This window comes from Panthera onca, chromosome E1, assembly GCF_046562875.1.
Source record: "Panthera onca isolate mPanOnc1 chromosome E1, mPanOnc1 haplotype 2, whole genome shotgun sequence".
Lineage (NCBI taxonomy): Eukaryota > Metazoa > Chordata > Mammalia > Carnivora > Felidae > Panthera > Panthera onca.
Genome location: NC_138352.1, coordinates 44,770,344 through 44,794,479, shown reverse-complemented (window position 1 = coordinate 44,794,479; position 24,136 = coordinate 44,770,344). Strand labels below are relative to the sequence as shown.

Below are 24,136 nucleotides of genomic sequence, written 5' to 3'. Positions count from 1 at the left end.
ACATAAGGGAAGGGAAACAAAACTAATATAAAAGCAGGGAGGGGGACAAAACAGAAGAGACTCATAAATATGGAGAACAAACTGAGGGTTACTGGAGGGTTTGTGGGAGGGGGATGGGCTAAATGGATAAGGGGCACTAAGGAATCTACTCCTGAAATCATTGTTGCACTATATGCTAACTAATTTGGAGGTAAAATTTAAAAAAGAAAAAAAATTTTTTTGAAAAAAAGGAAGATGGGAAAAATATTGTGTTCATTGATGGGAAGACTTAATATTGTTAACACAGCAACACTTCCAAAATTGATCCACAAATTTAACACAATCCCTATAAAAATTCCAATGGTCTTTTTTCTTCTCCTTCTCCTTCTTGTTTTTTCAATTTAAATTCAAGTTAGTTAACACAGAGTGCAGTTTTGGCTTCAGGAGTAGAACCCAGTGATTCATCTCTTACATATAACATCCAGTGCTCATCCCAAAAAGCACCCTCTTTAATACCTATCACCAGTCTCTCTTTCTCATTGCACAAATTGGTGTGCTGATTCTCGGGGCGCCTGGGTGGCTCAGTCGGTTAAGTGTCCGACTTCAGCTCAGGTCACGATCTCGCAGTCCGTGAGTTCGAGCCCCGCGTCGGGCTCTGGGCTGATGGCTCAGAGCCCGGACCCTGCTTCCGATTCTGTGTCTCCCTCTCTCTCTGACCCTCCCCCGTTCATGCTCTGTCTCCCTCTGTCTCAAAAATAAATAAACGTTAAAAAAAATAATAAAAAAATTAAAAAAAAAAATTGGTGTGCTGATTCTAAATTCATATGAAAAAATCCAGAATACCCAAAAACATCTTGAATGGAGTATTCACACTTCTGATTTCAAAACTTGCTGTAAAATTACATTAACCCAAACTGTATGGTATACTGGTGTAAAGACAGAAATATAGATCAATGGAACAGAATTGAGAGTCCAGAAATACACCCTTATATTTATAGTCAATTAATTTTTGACAATACACTGGACAAAGGCAAAGAAAGAAAGAAAGAAAGAAAGAAAGAAAGAAAGAAAGAAAGAAAAAGAAAAACATGGACAATAACAACAGTTGGCAAGGATGGAGAAATTGGAACCTTCAACTGGGTTCCAATTAGAAACTGAATGGGAATTTAAAATGGTGCAGCTGCTTTGGAAACAGTTATGGTAATGCCTCAAAAAGTTCCCGTATAACCCCATTCTACTCCTAAGCATATATGCAAGATAAATAAAAACACATATGCCCACACAAAAACATGTTCATGAAGGTTCATAGGACTATTATTCATAAGAGCCAAAAAGTGGAAAAACATTACACGATGCCTATCAACTGATAAGTAGGTAAACAAAACAGTACACATACAATGAAGTTGTGATTCAGCAATAAAAAGGAATGAAATAATACATGCTACAACACTGATGACCCTTGAAAATGTTATGCTAAGTGAAAGAAGCCAGACACAAAAGGCCTCATATATGATTCTATTTACGTGAAACTCCAGAAGAAGTAAAACCATGCAGAGAAAATATACTAGAGGCTACCAGGGTTCAGTGAGAGGGAAAAATAGAGTGACTGTTTACAGGAATGGAGTTTTTGGGGAGAAAGGTGATGAAATGTTCTAGACAGTGTTCTAGATAATGGTGATCATCACACAACCTTGTGTCTATATTAAAAAATGTTGAATTGTACACTTGAAGAAGAAGATGTGAGAAAATATTAAGACAAATTTTTCCTCTACAATGTATATATAAATTATAATATGGTCCTTAACCAATAATGCATTAATGCATTAATAGAAACAAAGGTAGAATTTAATGTAATAAAAAGGCAGAAGATAACAGATGAAATCAATCTAAGAACTAGGCCTTTTTTTTTTTTTTTTTTTTTTTTTTTAATAAGAGACTGTGCCAGTGTGGGAGGGGCAGAGAGAGGAATTTTTTTTTTTAATTTACATCCAAGTTAGTCAGCATATAATGCAATAATGATTTCAAGAGTAGGACCCAGTGATTCATCCCCTACATAAAACACCCAGTGCTCATCCCAGCAGGTGTCCTCCTTAATGTCCCTTGCCCATTTAGCCCATCCCTCCCCACCCAAAACCCCTCCAGCAACCCTGTTTGTTCTCTGTATTTAAGAGTCTCTTGTGTTTTGTCCCCCTCCCTGTTTTTATATTATTTTTGCTTCCCTTCCCTTATGTTCATCTGTTTTGTATCTTAAAATCCACATATGAGAGAAGTCATATATTTGTCTTTCTTTAATTTTGCTTAACATAATACACTCTATTTCCATCCACGTTGTTGCAAATGGCAGGATTTCATTCTTCTTGATTGCCAAATAATACTCATAATACTCCATCGTGTGTGTGTGTATGTATATATATGTATATGTGTGTGTGTGTATACACACCATATCTTCTTTATCCATTCATCCATTGGTGGACATTTGGGCTCTTTCTATACTTTGGCCATTGTCGCTAGTGCTGCTATAAACATTGGGGTGCATGTGCCCCTTCAAAACAGCACACCTGTATCCCTTGGATAAATACCTAGTAGTGCAATTGCTGGGTTGTAGGGCAGTTCTAGTTTTAATTTTTTTGAGGAACCTCCATACTGTTTTCCAGAGTGGCTGCACCAGTTTGCATTCCCACCAGAAGTTCAAAAGGGTGCCTCTTTCTCCACATCCTCACCAACATCTGTTATTGCCCAAGTTGTTAATTTTGGCCATTCTGACAGGTGTGAAGTGGTATCTAATTGTGGTTTTGATTTGTATTTCCCTGATGGTGAGTGGTGCTGTGAGCATCTTTTCATGTGTCTGTTAGCCATCTTGGTGTTTTCTTTGGAAAAGTTTCTATTCATGTCTTTTGCCCATTTATTCATTGGATTTTTTTTTTGGGTGTTGAGTTTGGTAAGTTCTTTATAGATTTTTGGATACTAATCCTTTATCTGATATGTCATATGCAAATATCTTCTCCTATTCTGTCAGTTGCCTTTTAGTTTTGCTGTTTCCTTTGCTGTGCAGAAGCTTTTTATCTTGATGAGGTGGTCCCAGTAGTTCATTTTTGTATTTGTTTCCCTTGCCTCCAGAGACATGTTGAGTAAGAAGTTGCTCTGGCTGAGGTCAGAGAGGTTATTGCCTGTCTTCTCCTCCAGGATTTTGATGGCTTTCTGTCTAGCATTTAAGTCTTTCATCCATTTTGAGTTTATTTTTGTGTGTGGTGTAAGAAAGTGGTCCAGGTTCATTTTTCTGCATGTCGTTGCCCAGTTTTCCCAACACCATTTGCTGAAGAGATTCTTTATTCTATTGGATATTCTTTCCTGCTTTGTCAAAGATTAGCTGGCCATACATTTGGGAGTCCATTTCTGGATTCTCTAGTCTGTTCCACTGATCTATGTGTCTGTTTTTGCGCCAGTACCTTACGGTCTTGATGATTACAGCTTTTTAATACATCTTGAAGTCTGGAATTATGATGCCTCCAGCTTTGGTTTTCTTTTTCAGGATTGCTTTGGCTATTTGGAGCCTTTTCTGGTTCCATACAAATTTTAGGATTGTTTGTTCTAGCTGTGAAGCATGTTGTGTTATTTTGATAAGGATTGCATTAAACATGTAGATTGCTTTGTGTAGTATTGACATTTTAACAATATTTATATTCCAATCCATGAGCAGGGAATATTTTTCAATTTTTTGTGTGTCATCTTCAATTTCTTTCTTAGGTTTTTATGTTTTTTTAGTGTATAGATTTTTCACCTCTTTGGTTAGGTTTATTCCTAGGTATTTTATGGGTTTTGGTGCAATTGTAAATGGGATCAATTCTTTGATTTCTCTTTCTGCTGCTTCTTCATATTGGTGATTATAAATTCAACTTCAATTTTATATCCTGCGACTTTGCTAAATTCATGGATCAGTTCTAGCAGTTTTTTGGTGGAATCTTTTGAATTTTCCATATGATGTCTGTGAAGAGTGAAAGTTTGACTTCCTCCTTGCTGATTTATATGCCTTTTATTTCTTTGTGTGGTCAGACTGCTGGAGCTAGAACTTCCAATACTGTGCTGAATAGCAGTGGTGAGAGTGGATATCCTTGTCGTGTTCCTGGCCATAGGGGGAAAGTCTCAGTTTTTCCCCATTGAGGATGATATTAGCAGTGGGTGTTTCATATATGGCTTTTATGATCTTGAAGTATGACCCTTTTATCTGTACTTTCTTGGAGGTTTTTATCAAGATACTGTATTTTGTCAAATACCTTCTCTGCATCTATTGAGAGGATCATGTAGTTCTTACTCTTTCTTTTATTTATGTAATGTATCACATTGATTGTTTTGCGGATACTGAACCAGCCCTACACCCCAGCTATAAATCCCACTTGATTGTGGTGAGTAATTCTTCTAATGTACAGTTGGATCCGGTTGGCTAGTATCTTGTTGAGGATTTTGCATCCATGTTCATCAGAGAAATTGGGTCTGTAGTTCTTCTGTAGTTCTTTTTAGTGGGGTCTGGTTTTGGAATCAACATAATGTTGGCCTTATAGAATGAGTTTGCAAGTTTTCCTCCCATTTCTATTTTTTGGAACAGCTTCAAAAAGATAGGTATAACTCTTCTTTAAATATTTGGTAGAATTCCCCTGGAAAGCCATCCGGCCCTGGACTCTTATTTTCTGGAAGAGTTTTGATTACTAATTCAATTTCTTTACTGGTTATGGGTCTGTTCAAATTTTCTATTTCTTCCTGTTTCAGTTTTGGTAGTTCATATGTTTCTAGGAATTTGTCCATTTCATCCAGACTGCTTAATTTATTGGCATATAATTGTTCATTATATTCTTATTGTTTGTATTTCTGCAGTGCTGGCTGTGATCTCTCCTCTTTCATTCTTGATTTTATTTATGTGGGTCCTTTCCCTTTTCTTTCTGATCAAACTGGCTAAGGGTTTATCAATTTTGTTAATTCTTTCAAAGAATCAGCTCCTGGTTTCATTGATCTGGTTTTTTGTTTGTTTTTAATTTCAAAAGCATTGATTTCTGCTGTAATCTGTATTATTTCCTGTCTTCTGCTGTTTTAGGGTTTTACTCGCTATTCTTTTTGCAGCTCTTTAAGGTGTTAGGTTAGGTTATATATCTGAGACCTTTCTCCCTTCTTTAGGAAGGCCTGGATTGCTATATACTTCCCTCTTATGACTACCTTTGCTGCATCCCAGAGGTTTTGGGCTATGGTGTTATCATTTTCATTGGCTTCCATGCACTTTTTAATCTCCTCTTTAACTTCTTGGTTAACCCATTCATTCTTTAGTAGGAGGTTCGTTAATCTCCAAGTATTGTCTTTCCAATTTTTTTCTTATAGCTGATTTTGAGTTTCACAGTGTTGTGATCTGAACAGTATGATCTTGATTTTTTTGTACTTACGGAGGGCTGATTTGTGTCCCAATATGTGATCTATTCTGGAGAATGTTCCATGTGCACTAGAGAAGAATGTGTATTCCGCTGCTTTAGAATGAAATATTCCGAATATATCTGTTAAGTCCATCCAGTCCAGTGTGTCACTCAAAACCATTGTTTCCTTGTTGATTTTCTGCTTAGATGATCTGTCCGTTGCTGTAAGTGGGGTGTTGAAGTCCCCTACTATTATGGTATTATTATCAATGAGTTTCTTTATGTTTGTGATTAATTGATTTATATATTTGGGTGCTCCCACCTTGGAGGCATAAATGTTTAAAACTGTTAGATCTTCTTAGTGGATAGACCCCTTAATTATGATATAATGTCCTTCTTTATCTCTTGTCACAGTCTTAATTTTAAAATCTAGATCATCTGATAAAAGTATGGCTACTCCAGCTTTCTTTTGACGACCATTAGCATGATAGATGGTTCTCTGTCCCCTTACTTTCAATCTGAAGATATCTTTAGGTCTAAAATGGGTCTCTTGTAAACAGCATACAGGTGGATCTTGTCTTCTTATCCATTCTGACACCCTATGTCTTTTGATTGGAACGTTTAGTCCATTGACATATAGAGTGAGTACTGAAAGATACAAATTTATTGCCATTGTGTTGCCTGTAGAGTTGGAAGTTTTTGGTGTGTTCTCTGGTCCTTTCTAGTCTTTGTTGCTTTTGGTCTTTTTTGTTTTGTTTTGTCTTTTCTGAGAGGGAGAGAGAATCTTAAGCAGGCTCCACTCCCAGTGTGGAGCCCAAAGCAGGGCTCAGGGCTCAATCTCACAACCGTGAGATCATGTCCTGAGCCAAGATCAAGAGTCAGATGCTTAACTGACTAAGCCACACAGGAACCCCAGAACTAGGGCTTTGAAGAGAGAAATAAAATGGACAAATCTCTAGCAAGTCAAATCAAAGGACAAAATAAGGAAACACATGTAAGTGAAAAAGTTAACACCCTGTATTGAGGACTCTTTAAAATTTAAGAGATCAGAATAAGTGAAATATACCAACAAATTTAAGTATCTAATAAAATGAGTAATTTTCTAGGAAAATTAATTATGGAAACTGGTTTAAGGAGGAGAAATATGAGACCAATAAATACAGAGAAATTAAAAAGGCTCTTAAAGTTGTTTCCCTGAAAGAACTACTAAATGGTTTTATGAATGAGTTTCATTAAACTTTTAAGGAGCAGATAAGATGTTATTTTAACAATTTCACAGAATAGAAAAGGACAAAACTTCTGAATTTCTTCAGTGGCATAAAACTGGAATTCAAATTGGTTAAGGATAATGTAACAAAAATACAACTCGATTTTACTTATGGCTACCATAGTCAAGAATCCTAAGTAAAATATTAGCGAACTGAATACTGATATTCAGTGTATTAAGAACAATTACAAATAACCAAAACCTACTAGGATTCATCTACTATTTCAAGAATGGTCAACATTAGATACAGAATGTAATTCTCTAAGTTAACAAAGTAATGGGAAAAACAGTATGATCATTTTGCCAGATGCCCAAAAAAGCATAATTCTATACAACTTCTTCATAAACAAAAAACAACCTCTTAGTAAGGAGAAAAAGAGGTAGTTTGGTATAATGGTCAAAGGCATAGTCTCTGAGGTTTAAGCTCTTTGCTCTGCCAATTACCACTGAAATTCTGACAATACTGTTTAATGCCCTGTGCCTCTGTTTATCTATCTGTAAATTGAGGATAAAAACAACTTGCCTCAGAGTTGCTGTTGGGATGTGACTTATGAATGATATCCGGCACATAGTAAACAGTGGTACTTACTGTACATAGTAATTATTAACAATAGAAGGATGTATCATTTACAAAAAATTTTTTAATGCTTATTTATTTTTGAGAGAGAGAGAGACAGAATGTGAGCAGGGGATGGGCAGAGAAAGGGAGACACAGAATCTGAAGCAGGCTCCAGGCTCTGAGTTGTCAACACAAAGCCCAACACAGGGCTCAAACTCATGCACCATGAGATCATGACCTGAGCCGAAGTCAGAAGCTAAACTGACTGACCCATCTAGGTGCCCCAGATGTATCTTTAAAAAAAAAAAAAAGTTTATTTATTTTGAGAGAGAGTGAGTGAGGAGAGAGTGAGTGAGCACAAGCAAGGGAGGAGCAGAGAGAAGTGGGGAGACAGAATCCCAAGCAAGTCAGTGCAGAGCCTGATGCAGCCCTGATCCCATGAACCTGTGAGCTTATGACCTGAGCCGCAGTCAAGAGCTGGGTGTTCAACCAACTGAGCCATCCAGGCAACCCTGAAGGATGTCTTTTAATTTAGTAAAAACTACTTATTAAAACAAATAGCAAAGTTTGTACTTGAGTAAAAAGGAATTTCTAAACAGAATTCAAAACATAATAAAAATTCTACTACTGCTATTAGTTAATATAGTTTTGAGGTCCTAGCCTACCTAGATGGTGCAAAATGAAAAGTAAATAAGCAATAAAGGAATAAACTGATTATTTGCTGATAATACAATCTACTTAAAAATTCTAGATAATTGACTGAAAACCTTACGGCTTTAAAATTTTCACTAAGTGGGCTAAATACAAGACAAACATGTAAAAACAATAGTCCTCCTACTATGACAAATAATTAGAAAATATTATGGAGGGGAAAGAGATCCCATTCCCAACAGCAACCTAAGTTATAACCTATCTGGAAATAAATATAACAAGACAGATACAGAACTTACACGAAGAAAACTAAAACTATGAAATGACCAAAATAAATAGGAGAAATACCACATTGCCAGATGTTAATGTTTTAAAACTGAAAATATGTCAATTTTCCAAATTAAGTGTTATTAAACACACGAAATAATGCAATTTCAGTCAAAATCTTTTTCTGGAAGAGTAAATGTGCAAGAACCATCAAGAATATTTTGAAAACAAAACCAAAATGAAGGCAAATAATTACTGTACTACAAACTGTGAAACTACAGTAGTTAATAACACAACAAATATTCAGTTGAACAATATCAAACTGCTGTTCTTGCAGGTCAAAAACAGTTGCATGTTGGCAATTTCATATGACTCAACCCCTATGAATGAATTTAAAAACAGAATCACGCAAATATGGGAATTTGGGTCTGTTAATAAAGGATGCACTAAATATTATTGAATGAACTAGATTCTTCAAAAAACATGTTTTTTGGGGGGGGGAAATCAATGAACTTACCTCACACATCATCATGAAAAACAAATTATATTTGTTATAATGATACAAACATTGAAAAGTCAAAAAAAAAAAAATACCATAAGAAAACAAGGGTCATTTTTATAAACCTGGAGTTGAAAAGGCTTTCCAAATAAAAACATTAAGCCCCAAACCCATGAATACTATTAATAGACCTAAAATTAAAAATGTAAAACTTTTGTTTAGCAGAAAAAGACAAAACAGTGACAACAGGAGGGAAGTATTTGCAAAAATATAACAAAAACTTTTTGCAAAACTCTATCCAAAAAGCATTATTTCTTCTGTTGGTTTTAGATTGTCATTTCCTCGACAACTAGATGAGACTGAGTATCCGTTGAGATGTATAGTGTCCATTTGTATTTTTTCTTATGTTAACAGCCTAATCATAACTTTTACTCATTTTTCAAGATAATTTTTTTTTAGTTTTTTAATGTTTTATTTATTTTTGAGAGAGACTGAGACAGTGAAAGCAGGGGAGGGGCAGAGAGAGAGGGAGACACAGCCTCTAGGCTCCAAGCTGTCAGCACAGAGCCCAATGTGGGGCTCAAACCCACAAACTGTGAGATCATGACCTGAACTGAAGCCAGATGCTTAACCAACTGAGCCACCCAGATGCCCCCTTTTACAATCCTTTTTCTATTGAACTGTCATGATTATTTTAGGAGAATTCTATGCATTTGGCAATCATCCTCTCTCCTACTCATCTCTACCGGATTACTGCCATCAGTATCTAGCATTAATATACCCCATTTTAATAAACACACACATAGCCCAGAAATAAATGCTCACATATATGGTCAAATGATTTTGTCTTTCTTTTTTTTTAATGTAACCTCTACACCCAATGTGGGGCTCAAACTTAAAACCTGAGATCAAGAATCACATGCTCTACTGGGGCACCTGGGTGGCTCAGTTGGCTAAGCATCCAACTTTGGCTCATGTCATAATCTCCCAGTTTGTGAGTTTGAGCCCTTTGTCGGGCTCTGTGCTGACTGCTCAGAGCCTGGAGCCTGCTTTGGATTCTATGTCTCCCTCTCTCTCTGCTCCTCCCCACTCACGCTCTCTGTCTCTTAAAAATAAATAAACATAAAAAAATTTTTTTTAAATAAAAAAACAGAAAGGCGGGGGACTAGGTGGCTCAGCCGGTTGAGCATCCAACTTCGGCTTAGGTCATGATCTCATGGTTCATGGGTTCGAGCCCCGCCTCAGGCTCTGTGTTGACAGCTCGGAGTCTGGAGCCTGCTTCAGATTCTGTGTCTCTATCTCTCTCTCTTTGCCCTTCTCCCGCTCACACTGTCTCTCAAAAACAAATAAACATTAAAAAAAAAAAAAAAAAAGAATCACATGCTTTATTGACTGAGCCAGCCAGTGCCCCTCTAATCATTTTCAACAAGGGTATCAACATCATTCAGTGATGAGATGAAAATCTTTTCAGCAAATGGTGCTAGGAAAGCTGATACATTTGGACCCTTACCTATATCATATACAAAATTAATTAACAATAGATCAAAGACATTTATAAATGTAAAATCTAAAACTACAAAACTCTTACAAGAAAACATAGGGGAAAGCTTAACATCAGGTTCAGCAATGCTTTTTTTCTTTTCTGCAATGCTTTTTTGATAGGACACCAAAAGCACAGGCAACAAAAGAGAAAGAAAAAGATAAATTGGACTTGAGCAAAATTAAAAACTTTTACTGTCAAAGGATACCATCAACAAAGTGAAAAGGGAACCCACAGTTTAGGAAAAAATATTTGCAAATTATATTATGGGATCAGAGATTAATATCCAGAATACAGAGAACTCTTGAAACTCAAAACTAAAAAGCCAACCCAGGGTGCCTGGCTGGCTCAGCTGGTAAAGCATGCAACTCTTGATCTCAGGTTTTAAGTTTGAACCCCACATTAGGTACAGAGATTACTTAAAAATAAAATCTTTAAAAAAACAACACCCCCCCCCAAACAAAAACTCATTTCAAAAATGGGCAAAGGATCTGAACAGACATTTCTTTAATGAAATGAAAAAATATATAAATGGCTAATAAACACTTTTAAAAATGTTCAACATCACTAATAAATGTGAATCAAAAGCACAGTAAGACAACAAGATACCATTTCACACCCATTAATATGGCTATTATCAAAAACAAAACAAAAAACAGAAAAGAGTAAATGATGGGGAAGATGTGAACAAACTAGAACGCTTGTGCACTATTTATTAGGTAGGAATGTAAAATGGTGCAACTTCTATGGAAAACACTATGGCAGTTCCTCAAAAAATTAAAAAGCAAATTACCATATGATCCAGCAATTCTACTTTTGGGTATATATGTCCAGAAAAATAGAAAGCAGGGTCTTGAAGAACACCCATCCTCAGAGTTGCATTATTTGAAACAGCCAAAAAGTAGATGTCAACCCCTGTCCATCAGAGGATGAATGGATAAATGAAATGTGGTGTATATATATACACAATCAAATATTTTTCCAGGCTTAAAAAGGAATGAACTTCTGACACATGATATAATATTGATGAACCCTGAAGACATTATGTGCAAGTGAAATAAGCCAGACACAAAAAGACAAATACTGTATGAGTTCCACTTATATGAGATATCTAAAATAGTCAAGTTCATAGAAACAGAAAGTGGAATGGTGGTTGCTAGGGGTTGGGTGGGTGATGGAAATGGGAAGTTATTATTTAATTGGTACAAAGTTTCAGTTTTACTAGATGAAAAAAGTTCTGTGAATGGACAGTGGTGACGGTTGTACAACAGTATGAAAGGACTTAATGCTACTGAACTATACACTTAAAAATAGCTAAAATGGTAAATTTTATGTTATGTACATTTTACCACAGTAAAAAAGAAACAGATATAAAAAAAAAGCATATAGGCTTAGAAAGTGAAAACACAGACAGATAACAGAAAACTCTTTCTTGACTTCACACCCCTTCCAGATACAACCTGATTCATTATGCAACTTCTTGAAGGAGCTGTGCAATAATGCTTCAGTTTCTCACTGGATTTACCCTGCTACACTCCTCAATGGGAATGGTTCTTAAAAGGGCCACCCACACTTCAACTTGACACCTCTCAATGGTATAATCACTCCCACTTCTTTTGCTTCTCAATTTCCTTTATTGGACACCCTTCATTACCATGTCTTTAAATGTTAAAGTGCCCCAGAGCCAAAATTTCTCTTTGCCATTTAAACTCCTTCCATACTTGATCTAATTCACTCCCTGACTTTAAACAATAAATGCCACTGTTGACGCCTAACTAACTGTTTATATCCAGCTTTGACCTCATAAGCTTCATACTTATTTACCATCCATCTACCTACAAGACATTATACTAGGATAACTAATAGACATCTCAATCCTAACAAGTTTAGTTTTGTTTTTTTGGGTTTTTTTGAGAGAGAGACAGAGTACGTGTGGGAGGTGGGAGAGAGTGAGTAGGGGAGAGGTGTAGAGAGAGAGGGAGAAAGAGAGAGAGAGAAAACCCAAGCAGACTCCATGTCCAGAGTGGAGTCCATTGTGTGGCTTGATATTATCACTATGAGATGAACACCTGAGCCAAAATCAAGAGTCAGGCACTTAACCAACTGAGCCACCCAGGTACCCCATTAAACCTAAAATGTTTAAACAAGAATTCCAAATTTCCTGCCACCACCTCCCCCAACTCCTACACCAGCTTTTTCCTTATTTCCTAAATTAATGATAGCATCAGTCACTAAGTTGCTTAGGACAAAAACTTAAATATCATTCTTAGTTTTTTTTCTTTCCCTACAAACTATCCAGCCTTTCCACACCAGGGTTGTGAGTGGAGAACGGAGTCTTCTTGGTCTAAAATATCCATTGTATGTAATGAACTAATTTCTCTCCTATGTATCTAGAATAGTAATAGTTATGAACCACCCTTCGGAGAATTAAGAAAGATAGGAACCCCAGTCAAGAAGGGCTGCTAGAAAATGAGCAAGTCCACTTCTCCACTGCAGTAACTCCAGAATAGGTCACCATATTTCATATACACTCTCAACCCCTTTTAGACCTTGCTCCATACAACAAGCAAAGTAATCTTTGTAAAAGGTAAATCAGATCATAAATGCCACTGCCATCCCCCCACCACCTCGATTTTCATTCTTTAGAGACTTGCTTCTAAAATCAGAATAAAACTCCTATTCAGGTCTTACAAGGCCCTATCTGATCTAGATCCTGCCTACCTCTCTGACTTATCCCCTAGTATTCTCCCTTCTGCTTTGTTTATCATATTCAACCATACTGGTCTTCCTTCAAGTGTTCAAATATGCAGAGCAAATCCTGTATCAGTGAATCCGCATCTTCTGTTCTGTTTACCCTGAAAAATGCTTCCCACAGATCTTTGCATGGCTGCCACCTTCTCAACCTTTAGGTCTCAGTTCAAAAGCTGCCTCCTCAGAGACTTTCTCTTACTTCCCTAACCTAAGCAGCACACTCCTCATCTTCCTATCCCATTCCTGTTTCCTTCACAGCACTTTTTACTAACTGAAATTATCTTTACTTGTCTACACGTTTTAATGTCCAATTTCCACCACATGAATTTATGAATGTAAGATCCAAGAGGTTAAGTATTCTGTCTTGTTTACTGTCCAGCACAGAATATTCAATCAAGAAATATTAGCTCTTTGGGCACCTGGGTGGCTCAGTTGGTTGAGCGTCTGACTTCAGCTCAGGTCACAATCTCACAGTCTGTGAGTTCGAGCCCCGCCTCGGGCTCTGTGCTGACAGCTCAGAGCCTGGAGCCTGCTTCTGATTCTGTGTCTCCCTCTCTCTCTGCCCCTACCCCGCTCATGCTCTGTCTGTCAAAAATAAATGAACATTAAAAAAAAAAGAAGTATTAGCTCTATATAGAAAATCTACAGTCAGTTCTGAATGGGAAAAAAGGCTATATGTATTTGTAGTCTTAATTCATTATAAGAGAGGTGTTTAAATATTATTATTTTAAAAATAACCCATCCTCTAGCTTCCCAAATGACACACAGAGAAATGACACTAATAGGATCTTTTCCACTTACAGTTTCGTATGTAACAACCAGCAATTGATGACTTTGCCAAGAGCTCCATTCCCAAATCCTGTAATCTGCCAGAGTTTTCGGTTCCACATGCAGCCAGAGCTGCCTGGTCAGCAGAAAAAAGGCTTGCCTGCATGTCTCCGGAAGCAGCATTGCTGCCTTTGATTTCTGAAAGTGTATTCTTTACATCAGTTTTCATACATCGGACTTCAGCCATTTGAGTTTTGAGTCTTTTTAGCATCTTTAAATCAGAGGGAACTCGCCACATTGCCTGCTGCTTCCTTTGGTCTTTATCTTTTCGAGAATATGATGCTTTAGACAGAAAGTTGTAAGTCATGTTAATAGAGACTTCTATTAAATCGTTCTATCATACAGTCAATATATGCAAACTTGAGGTGTAAAAAGCTAAGGTGCTTTGGTGGAATCAACAATTAAAAGCATGCATTAAATTCCATTAATGAAAATAAAGATAGATCCAAGTATCCTAATTTTATCCATACCTTCAAAGTTAGAGTCTGGATCACAATATAATCACTCAAATCAGAATAGTTACCTAATTCTAAAAGTTTAAAAAAGCTGCCTTATTGCCTGCCTGTGCTTTCTTCTTTATACTTCTCCATTTTTCTCAAATTTCCTATGCTGAGCTTTTATCATCTTCATAACTGACAAAAATGAAAAAAAAAAAAGAACCCAAAAACCTAGAACCCAAATTAAGTAGTCAAATCTGCTATACATAGTATATAAAAAATATATATTCCATCTAAGTCTAAGAAGGTTTCCAGTGTAGTTACAGCTATTAAGTGCCATAGAACAACATAAAATACTTCCCCATCAGTCTTTGCAGCTTCTAAAGTAACAATGTTTTCTCTCTTCCCAGAGAAAGTAGTTGTTTTTCACCCATTCCACTCCTCAAATATTAAAATAGAGGTATAAGTAAGGAAACTACAGACTTTCTACTGCAGAAAGGAAAAAGATATCAATATTTTGAAAATCAAAGAATGTTATGACAGACTCAAAGCAAAAAGAAACCAAGCCTTACCCCCCACCTAAAAAAACAAAACTGGGGGACCAATAGCCACTAAATAGAAAAGAACAAGTCCTTTATTAGCAGGAATGACAGCTGAAACAGCCTGCCTTCTAGTATAGAAGATGAAGTGCTGTAGAAAGTAAACACTATAATGTGTTCGACAGCCAATCCCCCACTTCTACCTTGCAGAAAGGACTCAGATTGTGTTCAGGTATCAGGCAGTAGGCAGCAATGTGCTCAGGGAGGTTAGATCCCTCCTTTGGCCCCAGGACATACGAGTCTAAGACTGGTTCATTCTTCTGACAGTGTTTAGGGTGGGTACATCACTCAGCCAGCCAAAAGTCTGGGGTGGAAGTGCTTCTGAGAAAGATTTTCTATCTTGATAGGGAGATTTTACTGTCTTTGTTTATTTAAGAAACATCCATAAAGAGCTTACTGAATGTCAGATATTTTAAGGAAATTAAGTCATTTAATCCTCTCATATCAATCCTCTGAGGTAACTAAATACTATTATCTCCATTTTATAAATGAGCTAAGTAAGGACAGATTTTAGAAATCTAGGATTTAGTCTCAAATCTACCATTTAGTTGCTGTAACTTTCTCTAAGTCCACCAACTTCTGAGTCCATTATTTACTTGTAAAATGAAGACAATAATATACACATAACAGGGCTGTCATGAGGCTCAGAAGACACAATGTTTGTGAAAGCACTCTGTGGTGTAATCCTCCATCCAACCCCTTTCCACCAGGATGTCAGAAATGTTTTCTAAAACCCAAATCAGTTATTATTTTCTATTGCTTTCCTGCTGACAATCATTCACAAAAGCACCAGCGTGGAACACGAGGCCCATTATCTGATTCTACGCTACCTCTCAGTGGTTTTATCTTCTACCTCTACCCCAAACATATTCCACTGTTTTGGTATTACCTGCAACTCTGTAATACATAGGCAATGCTATATCCCCTTATGCTTTTCACATGTCCTATTTCCGGTGCTCCCTCTGTTAACTCAAGCCCATCAGATGAAATCTGAAATGTCTACTTCTTTAGGCACCTAAACCACCAATTGCCTCACTTCTTCCAAATCAATTCTGACCCAATTTTGTATAATACTTAAGAGTATACTTCTACTACAGCACTTTACACATTATAGTAAGAAAGACAAACATACAGCACTTTACACATTATAGTAAGAAAGACAAACATACATACAAACCAAAGGGTAGAGGTAACATCTTAGTGATCTTTGTATTCCAGGCCGAACAGCTTATGGCACAAGATATTCACAATTTTTATTTATTTATTTTTGAGAGAGCAAGCAAAGGAGGGGCAGAGAGGGGGACAGAGGATCCTGAGAGAGAGAGAGAGAGAGAGAGAGAGAGAGCGCACAGAGGAAGGGCAGAGAGAGGGAGAGAGAGAGAGAATCCCAAGAAGGCCACACCGTCAGCACAGAGTCCGTGACTTAGGGCTCGATCTCAAGAACCGTGAGATCATGACCTGAGTCAAAATCAAAAGTCAGACAATTAACCAAGTCAGCTTACCCAAATGAGCCACCCAAGAGCTCCACAAGATATTTCTAAATGTTTTCCTAAACAAAATCTAGTACCCCACATCTACATGGACTTAAATATGAAAATCTGTATTAACCCACATGGCCCAGTTTATTATTACTAGAAACTGACAAGAACTTTAAAAAGTAAAAATCCCAAATGGGAAAATATAAAAAAAAAACTAAACAAACCTCCATCAGCTGATAATCAAACAACTACCAAGATTGTTTGAAATGCTAGGCACTGTGCTGGGCAGGACATACAACAGTGAACAAGACAAACCCTCAGTCTTTGCTCTCACAAAGCTCTCAGTCCAGCTGGAAAAATGAAAAATAATCTATTTCAGTACCATGTGATAACTGCCAAGACAGGAAAACGTAATGGGATCTTATACCACAGGAACCTGACAATTTAAAGAAAGTTACTGCACTGAAAATAAGAAGCTTTCCTGAATGTGCCAAGTTACAAGGTTAATTAGAATTGAGAATCTCATCTGTAACAATTCTTTCATATCATTCAGTTATGGCCTTCAAGATTGATAGTTCTTTAAAGCTTCTCCTCCAGATTTCAGCATCAATCAATGCTACCACCATTCTGCTCACCTAAGCTTTTTCAGAATCATTAGCACATTCCACTCAATTGCCAAGCCCTATAATTGTAACTTCACGAGATTCCACATACTACCATTGCCATGCTACAAATAAAATCTTAATTATATAGAGAGTAGATTGATGTATTCCTTAGAAGTTAAGTAGAACTTTTATAATATCAAAAGATTCTGAAGATCTCAGATCTACGTATTTTTGAGTATACGATGACTGAGAAAATATCCAGAAATGTATGAATTTGCCCTCTCATACTAGGAACCACTGAAATAAACTTCTACAATAATACCCTCATTAAGCTTCCATTTCTGATAGTTTTCTGGGCATTGCCAGCCTTCTAAAAAGCAGCTTGAATCAAACCACTCCTAAACTGCAACTGGCTTCTCAAAGCCCACTATGCATCATTCCTCAGACTAGGCATGCAACACCTTCCATGGAATAACCCTGTCTGACTTTCTATTTCTACTCACCACTACATGTACCATAAAATCTGGTTCAAATATATTATCTGTAATTCATACCCTGATTGATACCTCTTAAAATGCTTTTACAGTACAGTATGATGCTTTTAAGAACATGAACCTGCAGTGAGTCTGATACATAATAGGTTCACTCAATATGTACTGAAAGAATGAAAGGAAAATAAAGGAATACTATGGACAACTTTATGCCAACAAATTTTTGATAACTTAGATGTAATGGACCAATACCTTGAAAGACAATCTGCCAAAAACCAAAGAAATAGATAATCTGAAGAGGCCTACATCCACCTTCTATTATCTCCAAGAATATAAGTAGGGAATACTTCCAAGGAAGAGGGAATACTTCCAAACCCAATCTACGAGGCATTACTCTAATATGAAAATCAAAGACATTAAAAGAAAACTACAGACCAGTGTCTTTCATGAATAGAGACAAAAAAAAAAAAAAAACCCGTCAACAAAACATTAGCAAATTAAATCTTACAGTGTATATAAAAAGGATTATATACCACAATTAAGTGGGATTTATCCCAGATATGCTGGTTTGACATTCGAAAATCAAATAATGTAAAGCATCACATCGTATCAATAGATGCAGAAAAAGCATTTGGCAAAATCCAATACCAATTCATGAATTTAAAAAAAAAACAAAAACAAAAAACAACTCTTTGGGCACTTGGGTGGCTCAGTCAGTTAAGTAACCAACTCTTGGTTTTGGCTCAGGTCATCTCACAGTTTCAACTTCAAGCTTCACATTGGGCTCTGTGCTGACAGCACGGAGCCTGCTTGGGATTCCCCCCCTGCCCCTCCCCCACTCACGATGTCTCTCTCTCAAAAATAAATAAACTTTAAAAAAAACAAACAGGGGTGCCTGGGTGGCTTAGTCGGTTGAGCATCTGACTTCAGCTCAGGTCATGATCTCGCAGTTCATGAGTTCGAGCCCTGAATCGGGCTCTGTCCTGACAGCTCAGAGCCTGGAGCCTGCTTCAGATTCTATGTCTCCCCCTCTCGCTGCCCCTCCCCCACTCATGCTCGCTCGCGCGCTCTCTCTCTCTCTCAAAAATAAACATTAAAAAAAATTTTTTTTAAACAAACAAAACTCCTAGTAAACCAGAATAGAGGAAAGTGTTCTCAATTTGATAAAGAATAGCTATGAAAAACCTATAGCTAACATCATACTTAATGGTGAAAACCTCAAAGCTTTCCCACCAAAATCAGGAACAAGGTAAGGATGTTCCCCTTCACCACTCCTTTTCACCACTTTACTGGAAGTCCTAGCTAATGCAGTAAGATGAAGGAAGGAAGGAAGGAAGGAAGGAAGGAAGGAAGGAGAAAGAAAGAGAGAGAAGAAAGAAAGAAAGAAAATGAAAGGTACACAGATTAAGAAAGAAAGAATAAATCACTGGAATCTACTCCTGAAATCCTTGCTGCATTATATGCTAACTTGGATGTAAATTAAAAAATTAATTAATTAATTTTTAAAAAAGAGAAGAAAATAAAGAAATAACTGAATAAACAAAATAAACACTGAAACCCAAACAAGCATTTTAATTAAAAAGAAGGTTGGATCTATCTGCAATGTTAGCTTTTCATATCCTCTCATATAGGTTATCTTCAGTTAGTTTCCATGACTTCTATTTTCTTGGTTTCTTTCCTTTCCAAAGGTTCTTTAATCTGGTTCATCTTCCACACACTTAGTAAAAACAGATGTTCACCACAATCATCCCAGGCCCTCTTCCTGTTAAAATTTTCTTAAAACTCCCTCTTCTACAATCTAACTCATTTAGTTTTAATTATCCAGTATCACCTCTAGGCAAATAACTGCCTATATTCCACTTCTTAATTTTTAGCTATCTAATAGGCATCTCTATTTTGATACCCACTGGCATGTAGATATTTAAAGATTTGCTCTTCCTCTCTACTGTTCCCCCTTTCTCATCATCAACATTTTGATCACCTGGATTGGAAATTCAGATCATTTCATTTATATTATTAATTTTACATAGAAAACTTATTTTTGGATAACGAAGATCTTATTCTGTTAATAGTATATATTCATTTTTCCATTGATGTTGAATGTTTTTCAAAAACATGATTTTACCTGTCTATAAAATACACACGGGTAAGCTATAATTTTTCAGACGTAACTACATTGTTGGATATTTTCAAACAACTCTGACTGTTTTCTATTTCGGATATACTCCTAGAAGTGAAAATAAGCATTGAAGGATAGAGGTATTTTATTTATTTATGTATGTATCATTGTATGTATTTATTTGGGGGGGGGCAGATAGAGGGAGGGAGGGAGGGAGGGAGGGAGGGAGGGAGGGAGGAAGAGAGAGAGAGAGAGACACAGAGAGAGATAATCCCAAGGAGGCTGGTACTGTCAGTGTGGAGCGCGATGCGGGCTTGAACTCACAAACCATGAGATCATGACCTTAGTCATAATTAAGAGTCGGAAGCTTAACCAACTGAGCCATCCAGGAGTCCCAAAGGATAGAGGTATTTTAAACCTAGTACTAAAATTTCCTTCAAAAAAGTTACCTGCAGTTTCCTGCAGAAAAGTTACCTACCTTCAAAAAAGTTACATCTACCTGCAGAATCATAACTTGTCTGTTCCACTAGGTCATTGCAAGTAACACTGGCTGTAATTTAAGCAAAACCCTTGTCAAGGTGTTTTCTTTTCTTTCTTTTTTAAAGCTATTTCTTTGATCACAAGAACTATATGTGATTTTTATTTTCTTTGCAATTTTCTGTATTTTCCAAATTTTCTACAATAAAAATATCTCAGAAAAAAATGTAAAATTATATACAGTGTGATTACGTTTTATAAAAATGCAAGTATAATACAAAATGTACTTGGATCACAGATAAAAGACAAGTATTTCATAACATAACTGGAGACAATCTTTCAAATTGAGGATCTAGACTTCCCAGGGTATACCTTAGAAAGAAAGAGGCCTAGGGGTGCCTGGGTGGTTCAGTCAGTTAAGCATTCAACTTCAGCTCAGGTCATGATCTCATGGTCCTGAGTTCAAGCCCTGCGTCGGGTTCTGTATTGACACCTCAGAGCTTCAGATTCTGTGTCTCCCTCTCTCTCTGCCCACACCCGTCTCTCAAAAATGAATACACGTTTAAAAAAAAAAAAAAAAAAAAAAAAAGGCCTAAATAATCCAGTCTCTGAGTTCACCCTCCAACTAGAGCAGTCTAGGTGTTTTCTACATCAAAGCTCTGCCTCACACTTTGAAAAATGAGTTCTGTTGTTTTAAAGAAGCATCAAAATCACTGTTCTAAATCACTGATATTTGATTTGTATAATACTACTGTTTAAAAAGGCAGGAAAATACTGAGTATATTTTAGAAAGCTAACAAAAATGGTTTTTAAAACATGGCATTTAAAGGTAAATCCTTAGCTGTTCAAAATAAGTAGGCCTGAGAGTTTCAAAACCTCCAGGTTTGACAACACATCTAATATGTGTGGGTATACATCACATTACAGTAATACAGATGTAACTTCTCTTTAACAAATAACCTCTGCAAATAAAACACTGATGCTAGTTGGTATACGTTTTGAGGCAAATAAAACACTGATGCTAGTTGGTATACATTTTTAGGCTATTGAACATCAAAGCACAAAACCATCTTTTTTATATTCAATTCAGACACGGTTCCACTTACAAGTTAGGGTATTATGGGGCACCTGAGTGGCTCAGTTGGTTAAACATCTGACTTCAGCTCAGGTCATGATCTCGCGGTTTGTGGATTCAAGACCTGAGTTGGGCTCTGTGCTAACAGCTTAGAGCTTGGAACCTGCTTCAGATTCTGTGTCTACTCCTCTCTCTGCCCCTCCCATGCTCATGCTCTCTCTCTGTCTCTCAATAATAAATAAACGTTAAAAAAAAAAAAAAAGGTATTAATGAGTCCTGCAAAACTCCTATTAAATCATTCACAAATAGGACAACAGTACTTCATATAAATCAAACTGTCAATCATACACAATCTAAATGCCAGATCATATACAAACATTCTAATAGACATTTTGACATTATTGTGCAAAAACATCATGGAACAACAACAACCAAAAACTTGATTTATATTAATGTCATTTTTAAAAAATTTTTTAATGTTTATTCATTTTTGAGAGAGAGGCAGAGAGAGAGAGAGCAGGACACGGAATGTGAAGCAGGCTCCAGGCTCTGAGCTGTCAGCACAGAGCCCAACAAGGGGCTCAAACCAACAAACTGTGAGATCATGATCTGCACTGAAGCTGGACACCTAACCGACTGAGCCACCCAGGCGCCACTAAATGTCATTTTTTAAAAGAAGAAAAATCCGGCCACTTGAACAAGGATATGATTGATTTTTAAAATGACTGTAATTTGTGATTAATTTGTATTCAATAAAATTTACTAATTTTGGCAAGTTTCCACAAATATATATAGTCAAATAATTATTACCACTCCATGATTTTTATTAACCGCCCCCAGTTTTCTCATTTGTTATTTAAGCTGATCCCTTCTTCCTCCCTTCCTGGCCCCTCTGCAACCACTGATGTGTTTTTTTCACCACAGTTTTACTTTTTCAGAATTTCATATAATGGGATCATACAATATATAATTTTTTGTATCTCATTTTTTTCACTTAACTGATAATTCATTTATCCTTTTTAAATGTCATGTTTTATAACACATAATGAAAAATCAACTTGCTACAGAAACATACTGTGTTCCAACACTTAAATAAGACACTTGTATTAAAATGAAGAGTTCATTTGTAGAATAACAGATAAAAGGGAAATTACTATTAATATTTTACCTGTGGGCTGCAAAAGTGAAGCAGGAGGGCGAGGCTGTAAGCTCCACAAATTTTCCATACTACTCCGGTCCTTAAGGTCCAACAAATGTATTAAGATTAACGGATCAATGTCTAATAAACTACTGGTAGCAGCAGAACATAAATGTGCTCTTCTTGACATTCTGCTACTGGCGCCCAGATAGCCATGGTTACTACCTGCAAAAGAAACAGAGATGAAGAAAATGCATGCTATAAATTTGCACGAATTTAATTATCATTAAAAGAAAAAGTAAATTGGTTAGTGTTGTTTGAATACTTGTCTATGGACCTGTCTTTTAGGAGTTGGTGTAAGAACATGGTGAGAAGCAGAAAGGAGAAACCAGACTGCCAGAGAGGTATACAGAAGCACAGTGACTAAGCACTGGCCTTATTACTATCCAGAATTCTGGAGGAACCCTCAACCCCATCCTTAGGCCTAGAAATAAAAAGGTGATAACATATATAATATACACAATAAGGGAGATAAGGGTGAGGAAAAGGAGGATATATCCCATAACCCAGTGGTCTTCAAAGAAAGACAAATCCCCACAGTATCACAGATCTCAAGAAACTAGACACCAAAACAGTACTCTTCTTGAGGAGTTTTTAGACTGGACTTTTTAAGTTTATTTATTTATTTTGAAAGAGAGAGACAGAGAGACACAGTGAGCAGGGGAGTGGTAGGGTCAGAGAGAGAGAGATAAAGAGATAGATAGGGATAGAGATAGAGATAGAGATAGAGATAGAGAGATAGAGAGAGAGAGAGAGAGAGAGAGAGAGATAGAGAGAGATAGAGAGAGATAGAGAGAGAGAATCCAAAGCATATTCTGTGCTGACAGCGCAGAGCCCAACACAGGGCTCAAATTCTTGAACCGTGAGATCATGACTAGAGCCAAAACCAAGAGTAGGACACTTAACCAACTGAGCCACCCAGACACCCCTAGACTGAACTTGTTAATGACTGATGCACAGTATGGACACCTATGAGCAATGTGATATCTGTATCACCTACACTGGACTAAGCTCCTTAAGCTAAAGAAACCACTGGACTTGTTTCTAGTGCCTAGTAAAATACCTAGCAAATATCAGGTACAGAAATGGTGGTTTAAACTGACCTCCTTCAATAAAACTATTTAAATATGTTCTAAAGAAACTTAAAATTTTAAAGTGTTACATTCAACAAAGTCTTAAAATAGATAATATAAACATAACATAAAATAACCAGGTTCCGACTATTCATGAGTTTTTCAAAGAGATCTGGAAGGAAATAACTTAGGAGAAAAGTTCCAATTATTCACAAGCTTCAAGCTAATTATCTACTTATATATATTCCATCTATATTCACATCCTCACCTTTTCCAACTTCTTCCTCTTCCTCTTTATGAGGTTATCATCCTACTGCAAATTTTTCTTCCCAGCCTTGGTACCCCTTCAACTCCTATTAAAAATAGCAGAAAACTCCCCTTTTTCTCAAACTGCTACAACTGCTTAGTCCTTTGTAGGAAGTCTCTCACTTCATTTGGTGACTACCACCATGCCTGGCAGCACCACTCAGCATTCACCTGTACCATGGCCTCTATCTCAGGAGCTCACTTGGATCTACTTGGCCCTCATCCTGCAATGACACCATGGAGGATAAGAGGAATCTCCTCATCAAGGCGGTCAGTATAAATGTTAAACCTTTCTGACAAGGCTTGTTTGCAAAGGCCCTGGCCAATGTCAACATTAGGAGCCTCATTTGTAATGCAGGGGCTGGTGGACCTGTCCCAGAAGCTGGTGCTACACCAGCAGGAGGTCTGGGCTCCTCTAATGCTGCTGCCCCAGCTGAGGAAAAGAAAGTGGAAGCAAAGAACTGCAATTAAAAAAAAATTAAATAATTACTTAAAAAAACCACACACACCTATCTGCAACAGGAATAAAATAGAAATGTGGATAGAA

The 24,136-nt window shown here is 36.8% G+C and overlaps 1 protein-coding gene across 7 annotated transcripts in view; it reads right to left on the bottom strand.

The window, feature by feature from the left end:
- TRIM37 (tripartite motif containing 37) overlaps positions 1 to 24,136 on the bottom strand; it is a 145,761-nt gene that overhangs the window by 31,778 nt on the left and 89,847 nt on the right. For 6 of the 7 annotated variants that reach the window (XM_078437364.2, XM_078437363.2, XM_060647743.3 and 3 more), the window contains exons 18-19: positions 22,181 to 22,375; positions 13,705 to 14,013 (exon numbers count right to left, since the gene is read on the bottom strand). In XM_078437364.2, the coding sequence (XP_078293490.1) occupies positions 13,705 to 14,013; positions 22,181 to 22,375 (504 nt within the window). The remainder of the gene's footprint in view (positions 1 to 13,704; positions 14,014 to 22,180; positions 22,376 to 24,136) is intronic. The other variant, XM_060647748.3, reaches the window with a different exon arrangement.